The sequence below is a fragment of the Nyctibius grandis genome, chromosome 4, assembly GCF_013368605.1.
Source record: "Nyctibius grandis isolate bNycGra1 chromosome 4, bNycGra1.pri, whole genome shotgun sequence".
Lineage (NCBI taxonomy): Eukaryota > Metazoa > Chordata > Aves > Nyctibiiformes > Nyctibiidae > Nyctibius > Nyctibius grandis.
This window is the reverse complement of record NC_090661.1, coordinates 34,819,922-34,839,501: the sequence shown is the minus strand read 5'-3', so window position 1 is coordinate 34,839,501 and position 19,580 is coordinate 34,819,922. Positions and strand designations below refer to the sequence as shown.

Sequence of the window (19,580 nt, the reverse complement as noted above, 5' to 3'; positions counted from 1 at the left end):
AGACACCCGAAATACATTGCCGTAACCTCACACCAGAGTTCACGATGCCAACCCCAGCAAACCGTGTGAAATGATGTGTACCTATACGTAAGCACGCGTTGAGGGCTGGGAGAGCCGCGGTGGCGGGTCCAGCGGCGCTCACTATCACCTTTACCGGAGAGCACAACCAAAAGGCCCGGGGCACTGAACGCTGCTGTCTCCTTGCCGCCTCCGCGGGCACGGCCGCCTCCCCAGGGACACTACAGCTCCCAGCAGGCAGTGCGCGCCGTGAGGCCCCTTCCCCCCCCCCCCCCCCCCCCCCCGCGGCAGCCTGGGCCAGCGCCTGACGCGCGACGGCGACCGGCGGGTGGCATCGCCGACAGCTCTGTCGCCACGCGTGTGGCGGCCCGCTGCCGCGGGGAGTAGGCCGCGGCGAGCAGGCCGCGGCGGGCTGTCCGGGCTGCCGCCGCGCGGTTTTGCGGTCGGGCGGCGTTCCGGGCTCCCGGCTGCGCGGGGGGAGGCCCGGGCCGCCGCCGATGGCGGAAGTGCCTGGCGAGGGAGGGGCAGTGTGCCGCGCAGCGCGTAGCCGCGGGGGAGAGGAGCGGCGGTAGCTGTCGCCGAGCGTGGCGGGAGGCAGCCGTCTGCCATGGCGGGCCGCGGCTCCGGCTCCTCGGAGCACCTGGAGCGGCTGCACGAGATCTTCCGGGGCTTGCACGAAGACCTGCGGGGCGTCCCCGAGCGGCTGCGGGGCAGCGCGGCCGGTGAGGCTGGGGCGGGCGGCGACCATCCCTTGTTGGTCGCGGGGCGGTGCGTGGGCAGCGGGCTGGGCTTTGCCGGGAGCGGGGGCTCGAACGCCCGCCCCTGCCGCGGCCGTCTCTCTGCCAGTCGCCAGGGTCCGGCCGCGGCGGGGCCTGGCGGTGCTCCCCCTCCTCCCTGCCCGGGGACAGCCGGCCTTCCGGCTGGGGCTGCCCGCGGGCGGCCTCCCGGGTCGCCGGGGCTCGCTGTAGGGCCGTCGGGAGGGTGCTGGGGATGTTTCTCCATAGATAGAGCTGTTTCTACAGCCAGGAGGACAAAGTCCTTTTAAGACAGCCCGTGTGTGGGCAAGGAGTTTGCCAAGGCAACTGCAGGAATGCAGCGCATCGCTTTGGGTAGATGCCTCCTTGGAGGGCGCGGGTGGCTTTGCTAGGTCTGGCTTCACCGCGGCTTATTTTTTAGTTGGTGCTGTACTCTCGTGGCTTTGCTCTGGAGTATTAGGCCTGGTCATGCAAAGCCCCAAACATGCCAGTAGCGAGTCAGGTGTGTCGCTTCTCTCCTCTGGAGCAGCTCCTCTTGTCTGGCAAACTTTAACTCCACAGCCAAGTGCTGCTGCACTGGGCTTTCACCTTCAGTCTCATCTCTTCAGAGTTGTTATTTGGATGTTATTTCCTGCTGTTTCTAGGTGAACTGCCTAAACTGCAGTGCTTTAGGGTTTTTTTTTTCTTTTTTTTGGTCATCGTTGCACTCTTGTTTAAAATCTCATTAGCAGAATTAAAGGTAGTTTTTATTATCGCAACTGTCCACAATCATTTGTAGACTTACTGAAGAAGATTTGCATTTTAAACGGTTGTTTTAAAAGTCTGGTTTGTGCATTACGTACCCACAGACTAGAAAAAACTATCAAGATATACAAAGTTATATTAGAAGCAAAACCTGATTTTATGGGTATTCTTTATACCATACCAGTAGGTAAAACACTCCCACAGAACACTTTGCTGGAGGACTTGGCATTGTGCTTCTAATTCAGTTCTTAATACTTGGCAGTATTCTGAGAACTGGAAAGGGAAGTGTTCTGACAAGGAGAAGTTTACCAATGTCACCGAATCTCTTTGATTAAATACTTCCTTCATATGAGAAACATGATACACAGTTATGATGAGCTTCAGTAGTTCAGCTTGGGTTTTGCACCACAAGAATGAGTAGCGGCTGTCAGCCACTTTCTCCGATAGTCTTGTCATTCTCCCAGAATTGATGAGTTGTGTCTAGGTGTAAATCATAAAAATGGTTTGTTCAGAATATACCAGTCTGTGCTAGATAACACAGGCTGTGAAAAGCTTAACGTTCCGTTTCTTACCTGGCTTTCTGTTTAATAATGAGTTAAATTCAGGGTCGCAGTCCCTCATCGTCAGCATTTCCAGAAAGTTTGGCACAAGAAAGATGTTCAAACCTGCAAAAGATAACATTCAAAGCTGACTTAATCTCACTAGAGGTCAACAAGAATAAAAAACATAAAAGAAGAAATACCCTCTTTTAGGAAATCCTTATTTCCTTGTAGAAAGGAGTGGTCCGTTTCGTGGTGAAGTAAAGCTTTGTCAGGTCTCCATGGAACTGGGGTGGCCTTGAGCAATGGGCTGAAATGGAGTATTTACAGGCAGCGATTTTTGCAATGCTTGTAGACTTTGTTTCCCAACAGATTGCAGATAACTACAAACTGATTTTTCAGACACGCTATGAAATTTTAATATGACTGTTCTATTCTTTAAATTTGTTGCTGCAAAAATCCTGGTAATATTTTTAGAAAGTATCTCTAAAAGAGTTTAAGATAAGTCAGGAATTTGTCTATCTGGTGGAGGTGTTCCACTCTCCTGGTGTGCTTTGTTTGCTTCTTGTACTTATGGGGAGGAGGGTGTATCTTTATTTTTCGAGTTACCTGATCCTGAAAACTTAATGAGGCAGTAAAACATACCTTGTTTACTCTTTTAAGATGACTGGCACACTCCCAAACTTAAGGGAAGACAGAATCTGTAGTCCTTGGGGCATCTTTGAGGGACAGAGGTTTGGAAATGCTGTTGCACTCTATATATAAACAAGATAAAAAATTTCTAGCTCTAGCAGCAAATTTTTTCGTTCCAAATTTGTAAGAAGGCATTTTAAACAGCCTGTATCAGTTTCAAATATAGATACTTTCCTCTAAATTAATTCAGTTACTTGTTCTTTTCAACTGCATCTATTTCTAACTGATTGGAAATAAATCAGTTAAATGTTGATGAGCATGTGGGTAATGTTACTCTGGCTTAGGTACTTTTTACTTTAACTGCATTAAAAAAGTTCTCTCAGTGTCCTTTGAGTCGCACTTTAATCCGGAGTGATATGAATTAAACTGCTCAATATGTTGTGGCATTTCTGTTAGGCCAGATCCAGTATAATGCTTTCAGGTCACATTGCCTGATTTCTTGTTGGCATATAGACAAAAAAATCCCAAGCCACTGCTGCTCGACTTTTGGGAACTAGCATTTCTTTGGCTGCTTGTTTGTAAGTGCAGTGTCGTCTTAATCCGGTTGGGGGACACGAAGGTAAAATATTGCTTTTTCTGTACTGCACTGGGTTTCAATTAGTTTGAGACAGCAGTTGTTTGAAGAGGGCACTACCTAAATCGGATTAGTGAAATGACCTGTATGAAACAAGATATTGACTCCTGAAGGCTGTTTGCCTGCAGTTTGTGCCCATGATTTCACTTGCAACCCAGCTACACAAATAATTGCATCAGCACAAATGTACGTGGTGGCAAATCATGGAGGAAGTTGAGGAGAGTGTATTTAGGAACCTCCTAAGTCAGCATTTCCTCCTGAATAAACTGGGATGTGAAACTGCATTTCCTGATACCAGCTAGTGTGTAATATATTAACAGTCATAAGGTAGCTTAGTCTGTAATAATTCTGTGCGCTGCTTGAGAGCATAGCTTCTTGTTAGATGATGGTTTTTAATTCTGTCTTAAGTTCTCTACAGTTCAAATTGGGGCTTAATATGAGTTTGAACTGAAAAGGAAAGCCTACAGCTTAGGCATGTTGTGCATATGAGAAGAGCTATATAAAAATGTCGCTTCACATTTTTTTCCTGTTCTCTGTTGAGAGCTCAGTGGTTTAAAAACTGCTTCTTTTGCAGAGGACCATATTTACAAAAAGGTACTATCAAGTCATTTTTTTACTGTAACAATGTTTTCGTAATGTTGTCTTTAATTTTGTCTTTAATCAAGTTAGAGAAGTTTTACCAAGATGACTGTCTGAATTTTCTGCTACCCAAAATTTTACTTAAGACTGAATTATTCTCTCCTGAGAGAGATGAATTAGGCTAGTGCAAATTTATCAGACTTCTGGTAGAATTTGGTTTCATTCGCAGTACTCTACAGGAGTCCTCTGGTGGTCGTCTTCAGTGCTTTTGCAAAAGCTTGTAAAACATTTTCCTCCATTGAGATAAGGGGAGTTTCAGAATTACACTCTTCGTTGATCTTGGATATTAGAGAGGTATGATAGCTTTTTAACACATGCAAAATGCATGTCTTAAGGTTTTGTTTAAAAATAGAATAACAGTGGTGAAACCCATTCTTTGGCCTCCAAAGCCCTTGTATCTACAAGGATCTCAGCAAATGACTGTCTTGGACAACTAAAATGTATAATTTTGTTGGCTGATTCAAACAACTGATGTCATTCCAGCAGAGGGAAGCGTTTGGGCATTAGTTGGTGAACCTGAGGTGATACCTTGATGGCATCTTTAATCTCTGAGTACTCTGCTGGAATGCTTGTCCCATTTACCTAGTTACTTTATGACCATGAGAATGCAGAGTGCCCTATCTGCCAGGAACTTCAGGGCTCACTTGGAAATGTAGATTGACTTGATGTTCTGTTCAAATCCAAATTACTGTTTCAGCCTTCAGTAATCTTGCCAAAAGTGTGCAAAACCCAAGAAATATTTATGAGCTGTTTACCAGCATGTCCATTTTGTTATTCTTTCATGTTAAATGTTTTTCAACACGCAATTCTGTCAGTAGAGGTTGGAGGATAATAGGTTAGAAAAATACTTTGGGTTTGAAAAATTACTTCTTTTGTCTAGCAGAGGTAGCGGCTAGCATTTGGAAGGGTGGTTTCTGCTCTCTCCTCCCACCCCCTTCTGAAAAGTTGTCGTAAGAACAGGCTGTTCCTGTTTGAGGTAAATTTTGACCTGGCATCTCTGTAATCAGCCATCTGTGGCAGCTTCCTTGTCTATAATGGATTGACTTGGGGTTGTGTTGCCATTTCTCTATAGTTTATCATCTGACATACTACTTTTTCTTTCACAGAGGAGAAGAAAAAACTAGTTCGAGAATTTGATGAGAAACAGCGTGAAGCAAATGAAACGGTAAACATAAGTCTAGGCTTCTGGCCTTTTGGACCGGTTGAAATATTGATGCCTTAAAAAGGACAGTACTTTCAAATTTTACTTGCTTCATGGATCCTATTCTGGCAGGCAGATGTTGTAATTTTAATGTTTGATTAATTGATCTGATAGGTGTGTCTGTGTTTGTCAAGACTGTTGTATGTATCTATATACATATACAGATATAGACAAATATTCTTATGTGCGGGGTTTTTTTAAGTGCTTGATTTGGATATCACCTTCCCTTTGTTGAACAAAGGAGAGTGATAGAGGTGCAATTAAAATTGCTAGAGACTGTAGGGAGAGCATGTAGAGAATCTGATGCTTGGGGTTTTTTCCCCCCTACTGTCTTTTTTTCATGTTGGTTTTAACCTATCTGATTTTTCTATAATAGTCTGATGGTTAAGTATCAGGGACCTTGAATATTTGAAACCTCTATTGTATAGGCTTCGTGGACAGCAGGTGACATGGAACAGCACAAAAAACCCCCATGTGACTTGTCTTTTTAAGCAAGACATTATGGATTAAGCTTTCTTTTCATATTAATGTGCTATTTGTTAGGATGTTTTTGAGTCACAGCTGAACATGATGCTTTGTTCCTCTAACTTACTGGGTTTTATTGATGTGTATCTGTGTAGGTGATGTATGAGATGTAGAGCTCATGTTGTGAGAGAGTTCATATTGGTGGACAGCTTTAAGCATTGTGAATTTGTAAAAACTTTCACTAGAAGTTGATGCGAAAACTCATGCAGCCAAAACCTCAGGGATTACAAACCCTAACTCCATTTGCCAGGCCCGGAGGTTCCGAGTGTGAATTCAGTGGCATGCCAACCTATGCAATAGATCTTTGATGCATAGATATGATGAAAAGCTGATACCCCTCCTCTAAATGCTTAAACTATATGAAAATGAGAACTGCAACTTTTGAAGTTATAGAGCGATGTTTCACAAAAAATCAAGCATTTAAGCTTGGCAATTCATTTTTTTTTTCTTAAGGCATTGTGTATCTGAAAGTCCATGTGGGCTGAACAGCATTAGGCAGAATGGTGTACTCGGTACTGGATGAGAGGTATAGGGTTTGGGGTTAATCCTCCTTGCCCAATCACATAAAAACATGTGAATCCCTTCATCTGCTGGTGAGTTTTGGGTATAGCTGCTTATAAGAATAGATTTGCTGCTTTAAAAAATAAACATGTTTTCTTCTGTTAAAGCTGCGGGAAATGGAGGAAGAACTGAAGTATGCTCCTCTGCCTTTCCGCAACCAAATGATGAGCAAAATCCGGGCGTACAGAAGAGACCTCTCCGTGTTCCAGAGAGAGATGAGAAGCACAGATTTGGGATTGGGCCCTGGAAGTCAAGGCAATACAAAATATGGAATCTTCTCCACAGAAAACGAACAGAGTGTGAGAAATAGATATAAATTTTATTTAACATTGCTGTGATTGTTTAAAAATAATATTTCAGATGTATTGTTTACAGTGTTTCTACTTTAATCCACTTAGCTTCTGTGCTTGTAAAGCTCCCTATATCTCTCTCTGCATGTAACATGAATATCTCAGGGAGGAGAAAGAACACTTGGAACTCAAAGCAGAGCTTTTCTGCTCTAAAACAAAGATATGAGCATAATCAAAATGCAACTCCTTCAATGCCATGCAGTTAGTAACTTACACAACATTCTTTACTGAAATGCTTTATTTAATCATTCCCCTACAGCAGTAAAAACACAGAAGTGATGCTACTGCCTGAGAAGAAAGGTTAACTGATCTAGTTTTAGTCTCCAGAACTAGCAAAGTGTGTGAATCGTGCACTGTATAGGTTCTTTGGTAGAATTCTCTTTTAAGCAATCTCAGAGTAACTAATTTCAAGAAAATATAAGAAGTCATCCTCTAGCACTTTGTTCACTATGGATGTGCTGCTGCAGTGCAAGAAATACACCCATTTCTTTGTTTACCAGATAGGCTTAGATATATCTGAGCTAGTGAGACTGAATCTACTTATCTTCTTCAAAGTGCTGTCATCTGTACAGAAAGTTCATGGAGGTAGGCTTTTTTTTTGTCTGCCTTAGATAAGGAAGGTTTGAGAGAGGCTCTTAGTACCTCCTTCTGCAGTAGCTTGGTAAATTTTTGCATTTGATTCCTCTTCATTGATTCCTCTAAAACCTGAGAGTGGGGTGATTGATAGATTAGACTGTCTGAAGCTTAAGAAAATACTTTATTTTGAGCTACCTTTTGACCTCAAGGTCAGCAAACATTTCTTATCCTCTAGCCGAGGCTACTGATGTGAAAAGAGGATCTTTGTTACTTAGCAGTCCATCTGTTAGTACTGTTTGTTCCTAATCCTTTTGTCTGTGAACTCTGAATGATCTCCCTGCAACCAACTGTGAAGTGACAAAGACGACTGAATTTAGATACCAATGGAGAAAAAGTTAGCATCTGGAAAGCGAAGATACTATTTTCATTTAAATGTTCTTTGATGGCAAAGTAAATTGTTGCAAAGACAGTTTTTTTGTAACTAACTGTTTTAACTCTTTAGCTCTGTGTCCCTCTTTTTCAACGTTTAACCAGATTTGGCCATAATCTTACAATGTGAACAAGAACTCTTTCAAAATTAACTGGGCCACATCAGTTAACATAAGCAGCATGTACAGCTAATGCAAATGGATGGCCTGTGGAGTCACGTCCTAACTTTTTAATATGTCAGAAGCCTAATACCTCTGTCTTTGTGCTTGATAGTTAAGCATATGTTATTTTTTCAGACTAATCTGCAGTCACAGAGGGTGCTGCTTCTCCAGGGAACAGACAGCCTGAACCGAGCCAGTCAGAGCATTGAGCGCTCCCACCGAATTGCTGCTGAAACAGATCAGATTGGCACTGATATAATTGAAGAACTTGGGGAGCAGCGGGAGCAACTGGAACGCACCAAGAGCAGAGTAAGCAGAGAAACTGTAGGCATTGCATTGAAACGTGATGTTAGCTTAGGGGGAACTGTATGCCAGCAATTACTCTCGGAGACCTCCCTAGACACAGTAATCAAATTGATGTTTCTACGGACCAAATCTAGACTGCCATGTTTCTGTGCTGTGCTCATAAAAGAAAAATAGCTACAGTAGAAGGGTCCAAAGCATGATGGCCAAATGGCTGCTGCTGCATCTGTGCAAGATTGGATATTAGACCTACAAACCTGCTAAAAAAAATAGCATTACTGAAAAAATTACAGATTTAAAAAGTGCTAAGGAGTTGCCCACCGCTAGATTACTAGTAAAGTTTTAGATTTGGGAGGCAGTTAGCAAGTTCTTTGAATGAAATGAAATTTAATAGAAGCTTAATTACTTAATTACTAGCCTTCCAATATTTGTAGGTTAGCTAAGGAGGGAGAAAGTGATGTCAGCCAAGATGCCTGTTCCTCATCCTTGGGTCAAGAAGCTGTGCTTCTACTGTGGAAGCTTTAAAAAAAAAAAATAGTTAATTTGTTTTGTTTACACGCACATGCAAAACTGAGAATTTTGATTTTTTTGAAGGAACAAATTGATGGGATTTTCTGTGTGCACAAGGGATCCTGAGTGTAAAGCTTTTAGGTGAGTGACTTGCAGGGGGGACATTGAGTTTGGCAAGTATGCACGCTCAGCCAAAACAAAAAGCATACCCCTTTTCTTGGAAGTTATCTCTACTCGTTGCAGCAAAGCCTGTAGCTTTTTCATATAAGTAGTTTTTTTTTTTTATTCCAGTCAGAATTTGATTTGCCCTGCTCCCAAATTTAGGTTGGAGAGCAGGAAAGGAAATGTGATCTAAGATTTGTAGGTATACTTTTTGTCTGTTCTTTTTCTAATAAAAAAATATTACAGTCCTTCAAGCACGTCAGACTCTTGTTTGTGAGACAACAGCCTTTTTTGGTTGTCCATAACCTCCCTTAATTACGTGCTTCTTAATAGCTAACTGAGAAATATTTCACAGTTCATTTCTGAGCATTACAAAGCTGAAATGGATTATCTATTGACATGTCAGAGCTCATATCCGCTGGGTCACTTAGACCTGTCAGTGCAACATGGTTCATTCTTTGCTAGAAGTTGAACAGCATTTCAAACAGTTCCAGATATATGCACTGGGGAGAACACATCAGTATCATTTTCTTCTGGTGTCAACAACTAAAATAATGAAATGAAATTTAATGAAAGGAGCCAATACCAACTTTCTCATAGTTGTAGCTGAACTAAAAGGGCAGAAAGTGATCCTAAATGGTGTATCATCTTCTTTATGTATCTAAGGGAAGGTATACATGAAAGTCTTATTTCCCCATTAGAAAGGAGATGATGCTTCCAGCTTGTATTGTGTGTAGAGAACAATGTTGTCTCTGAATTTTGAGAATATATGGTTAGCCTCGGTCCCATTATTAATTGGACCATTTCAACACCAGCTGCTTCCAGGTACATCTTTACAGAGTGGCTATATACTTGTCCAACAAATAACTTTTTGTTTTTTCTTAGTTGGTGAATACAAGTGAGAACTTGAGCAAGAGTCGCAAGATTCTACGTTCTATGTCCAGGAGGTGAGTAGCATGACTGACTTAGAGCAGCACTCAGCAGGTAGCGTTGTTGCCTGCCTGCTTCAGGCAAAAAATAAAGAACAGAGTGTCAGCTGAAACTGTGCGGAGCTTTTAGGGACTGTGTAAACAGAATGTGGGCCTATGGGCAATGCTAATTTGTGTTTTCTCCTCTCTGGTAATTACTTAATGGGAGTACACATAGTTGAACGCTACTGAATTTGTGCTGCTTGTTTAGGATGATATGGGGCCTTTAACCATCCTGCATGATAAATTGTGGTGAGGATATAAGCAAGTTACAGAGAATTGCTAATGGTAGCTTTAGATGTAACTCCTTGTTACTCAGGTTGGAAAAAGCTGTGCCATAAATCACGGCAGCATTAAGCGAGGTAGATGTCTGATGCCACGGACAAATCTGTTTAGCCCATAGTAACACCCTAGAGTAGCTAGACTGGCATATGAGACACTCTAAGCCTGACCATATACTATTTTGATGACTGAAGCCTTGGCTGCTTAAGTGTATTTACAGTTTCTTAACTATATGGTTTAATTATCCTTATAAACCAGTTGATGGAGTATATTTCCAGTAGGTACTGCTGGCCTAACAACCTTTCCTTTATAACCATTGCTAAAGCAGGTTATGATAACCATATAATTTTCAATAGTAAAAGTACATTATTATTTTGAGATTTTATAGTTTTACTTCAACTACATAGTCCCGAGTAAAAGCACCACCATGGGGGTTTTACCACAGGAGTTCAACTGATGTTTTCCTCTTTGATTGAATGAGTAGGCAGATGTAGAGGAGAATGATCTGCCTTATGCAGGGCAAGGGAGGAGGAACAGAACTGCTACTGTTGAAGTAGAAGATTTAAGCAGCTTGTCCAGTAAAACACAAGTAGGAAATAACAAGCAGGAAGGGACAAACTCAGTAAAGAGCTCTTCAAATAGCACTTTGTGGTCTAGCTGAACCAGGGAGTACTTATTGAAGGTAAGATGGTGCTCAAATTATCTAGAATCTGCTTTCATAAGCAAGGGGGAAAAAAGCTATCATTGTGTATGTTTTTTTGTTTTTTAACTCTAGAGTAACCACTAATAAGTTGTTGCTGTCAATTATCATCATCCTGGAAGTTGCCATCCTAGGAGGTGTGGTCTACTACAAATTCTTCCGTAGCAGATGAGTCTTCATGATGGAGATGAGCTTTTCCACTGCTGTGGAACTGGATGGGCTGTCTGTTCCCTTTGACTGTCTGAGGCTTGAACTGTCTCATGAGACAGCATGTTCAACTGAAACTGTACTGACACTAGAAAGACAGAGAAGGGGAGTAAAAGGAAAATGCAGAGACAGACTTGAACTACTGGTAAGATTAATAAGAAGGTAATAAATATTTTATTGTCTCAATTTGTATATACTTAACTAAATGAATAAATCTTGGTATGTAATAAAGTAGCCACTGATCAGTGGAAAAACTAGTTTATTTAAAAATTGAGAAGTTAACAGTATTTGCCAAGTGTTGACAATCTATCCACTCAAGTGCCTCAGCAGAGCTCTATAATGTCCAATGTACCCAACACTTTGGGTTCTTAAATCCTCACTTGCTCTTCACTGTCAGATTCATCTGGAGAACTGGGTGTTGGGAGCTCATCAAAAGCCGTGTGCGCTCCTTCCCTTGTCTGCCCAAAGCACGTTGCTATCACATCAACTGCAAGACTAGCAGTTGCATTCACTTCCTCTTGAGAAGATCCAAGCAGTGGATTGACTTCAACCATGTCTACAGCTGAAAGCATTCCTGTGAAAATGATTTACAGCTTTGTTACTATGGAAAAAAAGTAAAAATCTCTAATAGGGTTTCTTTTGCAGCAAGTCTGATATTTGAGCTTGTGACCTACTCTAGCCCTTAGACAAGTAAAATTGGCTCTCAAGTGAGCAATGAGGTTATCATTCTTAGATGCAAGGTTGCATTTAAAATTTGGATGTTTCTTACATTGTCACTACCTCACTCATTCATGCTTTTATCATTCAGGAAAAGTAAGTTGGATGTTCTGTATACACTTACGAGAGGAATGTTTTTTAATCTTGTTTTCTCCCAGTCCAAAAAATTAGGGGGTGTAAAATAGTCTCACCTAGTATTTTCTGCCATGCTAGTCAAGACTCTATTGACTCTGTTGTCTGTGGGGTTTTTTTGTTCTTTTTTTTTTTTTCTTTCAGTGCAAATAACTCATTGTTTAAACACATTAAGTAAAAACTCCATGGCATAAGGAGCAAAGTCCTTATATATTGAGTCAGCTGCAGTATAGTTAGTGAAAGCTTGATTTGTTAGCCTTGAATCCTAGAATGGAACTTCAAGCTGTTTAAAATTGTTTGCATCTTTTTTTTTTTCATTCCAGATGCCCATTTTTACATCACACCTCATGCTTTTAGCAATAGGGGACAGTATTATACAAGATGACCAAGTCATTTTTGGCATTAGTTGTTAATATATTGTATGTTTTATTTACTTGTGGTAAGTTGAAGTTGTTGATGGTTAAGCTGCTTCCAACACCTGGGGTATTTATTGCCCAACCACAGGACTTTTTTCTGTTACTAAAAGGTGAATTGAATTTGTAGGCACCTTTGACTACATTTATCTTACTATCTAGTTACATGGGAAAAACAACCAATATGAGCTCTATGGAGTTTGTCCTGTCCTTGCTTAGTCCAGTACTGCTGGTCAGCTCCTACCTGTGTTGTATATTTCCTCTGTGATGTACATGCCTTCTCTGTAAGTTAATCCACCTAGAACAGGAGTCCCAGTTGCTGGAGCCAGTGAAGGATCAAAAGCATCAATGTCAAAACTCAGGTGAATTGGTCTCTGTCTCCTGAGACAGAAGAAAACAAGAAAATCAATTTCAGAACCTTAAACTTTTTCTACATTTCTTACTGCCCAGGCTGATCAGTAAAGTAACATTGTGCTCCATGATGCTAAAGGTCCTACCTAAGTCCCATACCATGTCTTATATACATTTGGAAAGGATTTATGTTTTTTAAATATCTTTGGACTCTGAAACGTCTCTTAGCTCAGAACTTTCCCAGTACACATTGGGAAAACAGAAGTTTGTCTTTCTAGTTTCACTGAGCATCTGCTCAGGTGTGATCTGGCTGACTTTAGTACTTTAGTTCTAGTCATCTGATTTGGTATTTGTCTCCTTAGTTTGAAAAATGCAGGGAAACATATGATATAATCAGCCTTTTCTTCTTTTGTACAGAAAGCCAGGGTGAAAGGCCAAAACATTGATTTGCATGGCATCTAGGATGAAGGAAGCACCAAGCTTGAAAATTTCATAGACAACACATCAAGATGAGTGGGGCATTCTGCATTTTTCAGGTCAATAGTTGAAGGCTGCCTCCAAACTCTGCCCTGTAAGCCTAGCTGATGAAAAAGGATAATCTCAAACCTAAAACATTTGTTACTTACTACATGAAGTCTGGCAACCAATGACAGCTTAATAAATTGGACACTGCTTGTCACTCAGATGAACTATTTAAGGGGTAGACTGTGTACTTTAAACTTACTGCAGATCACAGAATCACAGAATCACAGAATGTTAGGGATTGGAAGGGACCTCGAAAGATCATCTAGTCCAATCCCCCTGCCGGGGCAGGATTGCCTAAACCATATCACACAGGAACGCGTCCAGGCGGGTTTTGAATGTCTCCAGAGAAGGAGACTCCACAACCTCTCTGGGCAGCCTGTTCCAGTGTTCAGTCACCCTCACCGTAAAGAAGTTTTTCCTCATATTTAAGTGGAACCTCCTGTGCTCCAGCTTGCACCCATTGCCCCTTGTCCTGTCAATGGATGTCACTGAGAAGAGCCTGGCTCCATCCTCTTGACACTTGCCCTTTACATATTTATAAACATTAATGAGGTCACCCCTCAGTCTCCTCTTCCCCAAGCTAAAGAGACCCAGCTCCCTCAGCCTCTCCTCATAAGGGAGATGTTCCACTCCCTTAATCATCTTCGTGGCTCTGCACTGGACTCTCTCTAGCAGTTCCCTGTCCTTCTTGAACTGAGGGGCCCAGAACTGGACACAATACTCCAGATGCGGCCTCACCAGGGCAGAGTAGAGGGGGAGGAGAACCTCTCTTGACCTGCTGACCACACCCCTTCTAATACACCCCAGGATGCCATTGGCCTTCTTGGCCACAAGGGCACACTGCTGGCTCATGGTCATCCTGTTGTCCACTAGGACCCCCAGGTCCCTTTCCCCTGCGCTGGTCTCTAACAGCTCTGTCCCCAACTTGTACTGGTACATGGGATGCTCAGTAGGAAGCAGCATCTGGATTAGCAACTTCTTTACTTGGCACAACTGCAGTTAGGAAGGGTGAGCCCACCTTTAGCTACAACAGCATGCAGCATAGGTACTGGGACCATGTTCTGCTTACAGGACTTTGTTCTACCCTGGGGTGAGAGGTTACCCTTTCCAACTCTGATCCTCTCCCTGTGGCCCTAGACTAGCATGATTTGCTCCCTGATCTGGTTCCCCAAACTTGAACAAGGTTAGCAAAGGCTTCAGGATTGAACTTAAGGGAGTGGTTACAGTGAACTTCACTAGTTGCAGTTATCATCAGGACAGCATATGTGAGCATAGTCTAAGAAGGCTTCTACCTCATGTACTAACAGCTGAATTCAAGTTGTGTCAAGTTGCTATAAATATAATGTATACCCTAGACTCTGAGTTGATCCAGGCATCTTGTCAAACTGCAGCAAAATGCAGAATTCCTCAAGAAACAGAACAAATCATATAAACCAGAGCCACAACTGTAGTGACTAATGTAACTTATCTCATCGCTCTTTGCCAAACACTCTCAAGTAGTTCCAGTTCAAGATGTGGAAGTGGAAGACTAAAGTCAGTGCTAAGAGTTTACTATTTACTGGACACAGCATTGGACTAGATGATCTTTCGAGGTCCCTTACAATCCCTAACATTCTGTGATTCTGTGACACCATCACAGTTCTGTTAGGCTGCCTTACATCAAGAGTGACCTTCACTTAAATAACTTTCAGGAAAGTAGACATTCAACACGTGGATGATAAGAGTGGTTTAAATCAGATAATAGTTTGTTACCTGCCCATCAGTTGTTCAAATGTTCTTTCCATAACTTTCTGAATTCCAAGGCGATCAATATCCCTCATGGAAAAATACTGGATGTCATAGTTCTTCAAAATATAGCTGTTAAAATAAATTTAAAAAAAAAAATCATTACTGGCCTAAGCTTAATCTAGCAGCCCTTGTGAACAGCCAATATGGCAAGAAGCTCGTGATTTCAGCCTTTACAAAAATCCTTTAATCTAAATCAACTTACTATTCAGCAGGATCCACATCCCTCAAACCAATGTACACAATATCAGATGCTGAAAGGCAGGGCTTTAGCCAGGAAAAGCCAGGAAGTTGCGGTACCTGCAAGCAAAGGTTTAGTATTAGGTTAGTTTAATGACATATATAACAAAACTATTTAATGCATCCCTCAGAATTTTGTATTTATTTATAGCATCCTTTCTCTGAACAGAGAAACTTCATCCCTTGAGTTTGGCTTCCTGATTTAATCAGTCCTTACCTTTGTTGTACCATTTTACCTGAGTTGACTGTTAATGGATGAAGTTTTTAACTCTTCTACATTTTCCAATTTGAAGAGGAGCAATAAAAAGCCCAAATCCACAACCAGTAAGTAATTAGCATCAGTGAATGTGAGGGGGAATGACAGGAAACTTAGATACTCAGATGTAGGTCACTTACACAGTGCATTTAATGTTAATGCTATGTAACTTACCCAGTACGTCATACTTAAGTGGAAAAATAAAAACCAAGGCACCTGTATCTTCTTAGGAGAATCACCAAAATGTCATGCAAACTTTGTTGCAAAAACAAAGTTAAAGATGAACAAATTCAAAGTGGGAAGTTAAAAAAAAAAAAGAGAAAAAAAAAAGAGAGCATGACATGAAGTTGGACCTCCACATTGGGCTCCATCATACTGTTTTTTTAATGCAGAACTGAAGAGCAGGTCTAGGACAGCAAATGAAAGATGATGAGGTCATCATTTTTCAGCTTGGTAATTAAGCAGTCATGGTATGCAATTATAAAAGTCCTTCAGTTAGTAATATCTACTAATTTTAGGAGTGCTTTAAATTAACTCAAATTTCTCTTCTTCCTCTCACAGCTCTGAAAATGGCTACAGCCAACACAGCTGTCAAGCAGCGAGAAGGCTTTTTTTCCCTTTTAGACTTCTCAATTACTAATTATATTCTAGTTACAATATTTGGATTTGTTTTTAAAGGCTAACACACCCGTATGTATATTTAATTATGTTGGGATTAAATATGCACATATAATAAAAGTATTTGTTACTTTCGGGCAATGACCTGAAACTTTTCTGCAGTCATGAATTCAGAAGAGAGATAAATGAATTGGAGACCACTAGGAAAAATAATTCAGGTCTCAGAAATGAAGCAGTATCTGCAAAATCCATCACCATACCATAAGCTGAGCATAGGATAGATAATACTGTCAGATACTCTCTAGTATCAATGATTTAGTGGATTTAATACTACCATTTTTAATTATACCTCTTCCTCTTTAAATAAAGAAAATGGAATGCCCTGACTTCCTTTGGTAGGCTCTGTTTTTACTTTGTTGCAATAGAAGGGGAGTTGCTGATAGTAAAGCCAAACAGGCATCAGGAAAAGGTACAGGCATTTTCATGGTAAGTTATTAGTAGCAGTTTGTGAGTTTAGTTCGAATTGTTCTAGGAGCCCTGACACTAGTGCTTGGTTTGAGGAATGCCAAGGATTATGTTCGGAAACATTTTCCCTTAAAACAACAAAATTAATTGTTAAAGTTTTTTAAACACCCTAAATTGCCACCTTGCCTTGGGGAGTACCAAGCAGTGCTCCTGTGAAGCTAACTGGACAAACACAGAGCAGCTGACAGCCTGTGAATGGACTGCACAAGCAACACCAGGGTTTGTTCTACTGCAACCTGGCCAAATGCTTTATTTTGTTTCACAGGCAGATGCATCACTTTTATACTTCATGTTGCCTGCTACAGGGGGACATTTAATTTAGTACAACACTAACCCAAGCTCATTAGCCCTGGATATATAAGGGATTCTGAAAACAGGTGAGAGCACCTAAACTGAGGGACTTGAAACAGCCCTGGGGAGTTTTGGCAGCTCTGCTAAGTTAAGCAGTTGCTGCCACATCAGTTCCCCAACTTATGTTGTGCCAGGACAGCTATTTGTAGGGTCATACAGTGAACAAGGGCTGGGACTTGCTGTGTCTCAAAAACTAACCAAGCAAAGGGACAGTGCTCCTGAGTCAGTTCTCATGTAATCCCACAGATTACAGCAGCTAAACTGAGTTGCTGGCACAGGGTCAAGAACAGTCTAAACAGACTGTGCCACCAAGAGAGACATACGTTACACTACTACCTCTGTCTCGTGTCCTCTTGATGGGGAATGAAGAACAAGGAGCCTGGAGATGCTGGAAGAGCAGTACCAGTTAGTGGAGACAGGCAATGAATCAGGAAGATAAAATGTAATCATGCAGGCTATTTTGCTCTCTTTTTATATCCTCAAAGGAGCTGTTGTTTCTGTGTGGTTCTACAAAACAATCTAGACAGGGAACCAAGTGCTAACTAGCCTTCCTGAGACTACTAGGTTGATGACCAAATCTTGTGACCCAGAGAGACTGTTTGGTGGAATTATGGGTGTCCACCCAGAGAAGCATACACACAGATGTGTCATGGTGGGGAGGGGTTGCTCAAAACCCCCTTCACAGCACAAGTGAAAGCAAGGAAGGAGATAGAGGGCTCACCGAAAAATCTCTTGTCCTCTCACAATGCTATGCTCTGTGCCCTCTGACAAGATAGAAACCTCCTTGAGAAGCAAAGTGCAACTGGTTAGTTGTCTAGCGCTTTGAGAAAGAAGTTATGCTTAGCAGAGTGTAGGACTAGAGTAGCCACCTTGCTGGTGGCAGACAGTTTTAGAATTCAAAAAGAATCTTTTTAGAAAGAGGAAAGTATGTAAAAGCACCAAATGACTCTGTTGACTTGTGGATGGAATTCATTCGAAAGAATTTGCAGGACAACAGCAGAAGAGCTTTACCAGATTATAGCAATCTTGCTATGTCAAACAGGTACTAATGCAATGGTATCTTCAATAGCCATAAAGCCATTAAACATGCTTGATCTTACTTGGAAGAGGCATACTTCCATCAGCACAGCACCCCCAAAATTTATCAGAGAGAAGAAAGAAATCCAAGATAAATTACTAGCAGTACAAAGTGCCAGAATAAAATAGGTTTTCTGCAGCTCCAGCATCGGTTCTCAACCTGCAGTTGCTGATCCTGCTCCCACTCCCCAGCCTAAGCTTCAGCAGAAGTAGATTGTCATATTTAAGTTCCTACTGTAAAAGCGTCAGCTATTACCAGTGCAAAGGCTGCTGCTGCAGTGTCTCCAGTAGATGCTACAGGTACCTGTACAGGGAGATACAGTCCACGGCTAAGACAAAAAGGATATGTAGGCCTTCGGTCAACCTACTGTTTACCATCTTGACAGTAGCAAAAACTTGCCGTGCACATTCCACATGCCCCATGAACAGCTCTTTTTGATAATTTAACCTTCCCAGGAGGAAGACTATTTCTTTAAAAGCACCCTGGAAGTAGGTACAGCTGTTCTGATTTGGGATATCTGCCAGTGGAGCCAACACCAGAGCAGCCAGTTAGGAGAGAGCACGCAGGAACAGCCCCTGTCAGGCCCCAAGGTTGTCAAAACATGGAAGAGCCAAACTAAGCAGAAGCAGCATGCAAGGTATGCAGGAACCAGCCGTTCCTGGAGGTGAGCTCTGCACAGCTCTCACAGGCTGGGCTGGGTGGGAAGGGTGCCTCTTTTGCTCAGTTGGTACAACTGCTGCCCTCACCCAGCCGCAGCACGCACTCCACTCCTTACACAGAAATGGCACCATCATCAGCTGCTAAATATACCTTTTGTGAACTCTTGCTTACCATACAACCCACAAGGGTGCTAACACAAAAGCTTTTTCTCATTCTTGTTTCTAAATGTGTGTGTATGTATGTCTATATTTACGTGTGTATCTGCATTTGTGTATATATATGTGTATATATTTGTGCATGTATACACCCACAAACAATATGTGGTTTTGCTTGTACGCAGACAAAAAAGGTCTGCATTTGCAGCAGGTAAGAAAGCACCGCACATCAGAAAAAGTAAAATGCTCTGAGGATTTCAATGTAGACTAACTGTACAAGCAAGATACTTACTTTATCTTGAAGCTCTCTCAAGAGAAATGAGAGAGGTTGTCCATGGAGGTTTCCAGACTGAGTTGTAAGAGGGGTGTTGATATCAGCATGCGCATCCACCCAGATCACACCAAGGTGTGGGCACTGCCGTGCGTGGCCACTGACAGAACCAAGTGCCAAGCTGGAAGTACAGTAGAAAAGTCTTTAGTCACTGTTTCTCCTTCAGAACAACTACAAGGATAATGGGAAGTCTCTGCAACTTCAGTCAGCAGTGTTGTCACATTTCAACACATCAGACATCCATGACAATACAGACTGCATGGCATGCCACTATCATGATTCCAAGATACTCCAAGTAACTCTACAGGACTATACTAGTACTGACAGATAAGGAAGAGCTCTTTCCTCTCTCCACTGTCACCCTTCCCACAATCTGATCTTGACCTGTTCTAGCTCCAAATGATCTCTTTGAAAATCTAGTGCTCACTCATCAATTCTGCTATTCAAACTTTTTTTTATTCCAGTCATGACACCTTCCCCCACAATTCATTCTTACATGCCCTACCTTCTTCAACCAATTCTCAGACTAAAGGTTAGGGAAAAAGA

At 41.8% G+C, this 19,580-nt stretch overlaps 2 protein-coding genes across 6 annotated transcripts in view; one reads left to right on the top strand and one right to left on the bottom strand.

Annotated features, from left to right (window-relative positions):
• The first annotated feature begins 474 nt into the window (after positions 1-474).
• VTI1B (vesicle transport through interaction with t-SNAREs 1B) lies at positions 475-16,222 on the top strand. Of its 4 annotated transcripts, none has more exons than XR_011047900.1 (7): positions 475-740; positions 5,069-5,127; positions 6,357-6,548; positions 7,901-8,074; positions 9,626-9,687; positions 10,766-11,042; positions 15,878-16,222. XR_011047900.1 is itself a non-coding variant. In XM_068397322.1 (6 exons), exons 1-6 carry the CDS (start codon positions 626-628, stop codon positions 10,860-10,862), a joined length of 699 nt encoding a protein of 232 aa, XP_068253423.1. In that variant the 5' UTR covers positions 475-625; the 3' UTR covers positions 10,863-11,697. The 4 variants fall into 4 exon arrangements, 1 of the variants encoding a protein (XP_068253423.1); XR_011047901.1 differs by lacking the exon at positions 15,878-16,222 and adding an exon at positions 12,928-13,244; XR_011047902.1 differs by lacking the exon at positions 15,878-16,222 and adding an exon at positions 8,663-8,719 and having other exon boundaries at positions 10,766-10,785.
• ARG2 (arginase 2) overlaps positions 11,044-19,580 on the bottom strand; it is a 23,072-nt gene continuing 14,535 nt past the window's right edge. The window contains exons 4-9 of one of the 2 annotated variants that reach the window (XM_068397320.1): positions 18,996-19,155; positions 18,144-18,191; positions 15,026-15,120; positions 14,788-14,892; positions 12,404-12,540; positions 11,044-11,471 (exon numbers count right to left, since the gene is read on the bottom strand). In XM_068397320.1, the coding sequence (XP_068253421.1) occupies positions 11,266-11,471; positions 12,404-12,540; positions 14,788-14,892; positions 15,026-15,120; positions 18,144-18,191; positions 18,996-19,155 (751 nt within the window). In that variant the 3' untranslated portion in view covers positions 11,044-11,265. The remainder of the gene's footprint in view (positions 11,472-12,403; positions 12,541-14,787; positions 14,893-15,025; positions 15,121-18,143; positions 18,192-18,995; positions 19,156-19,580) is intronic. The other variant, XM_068397321.1, reaches the window with a different exon arrangement.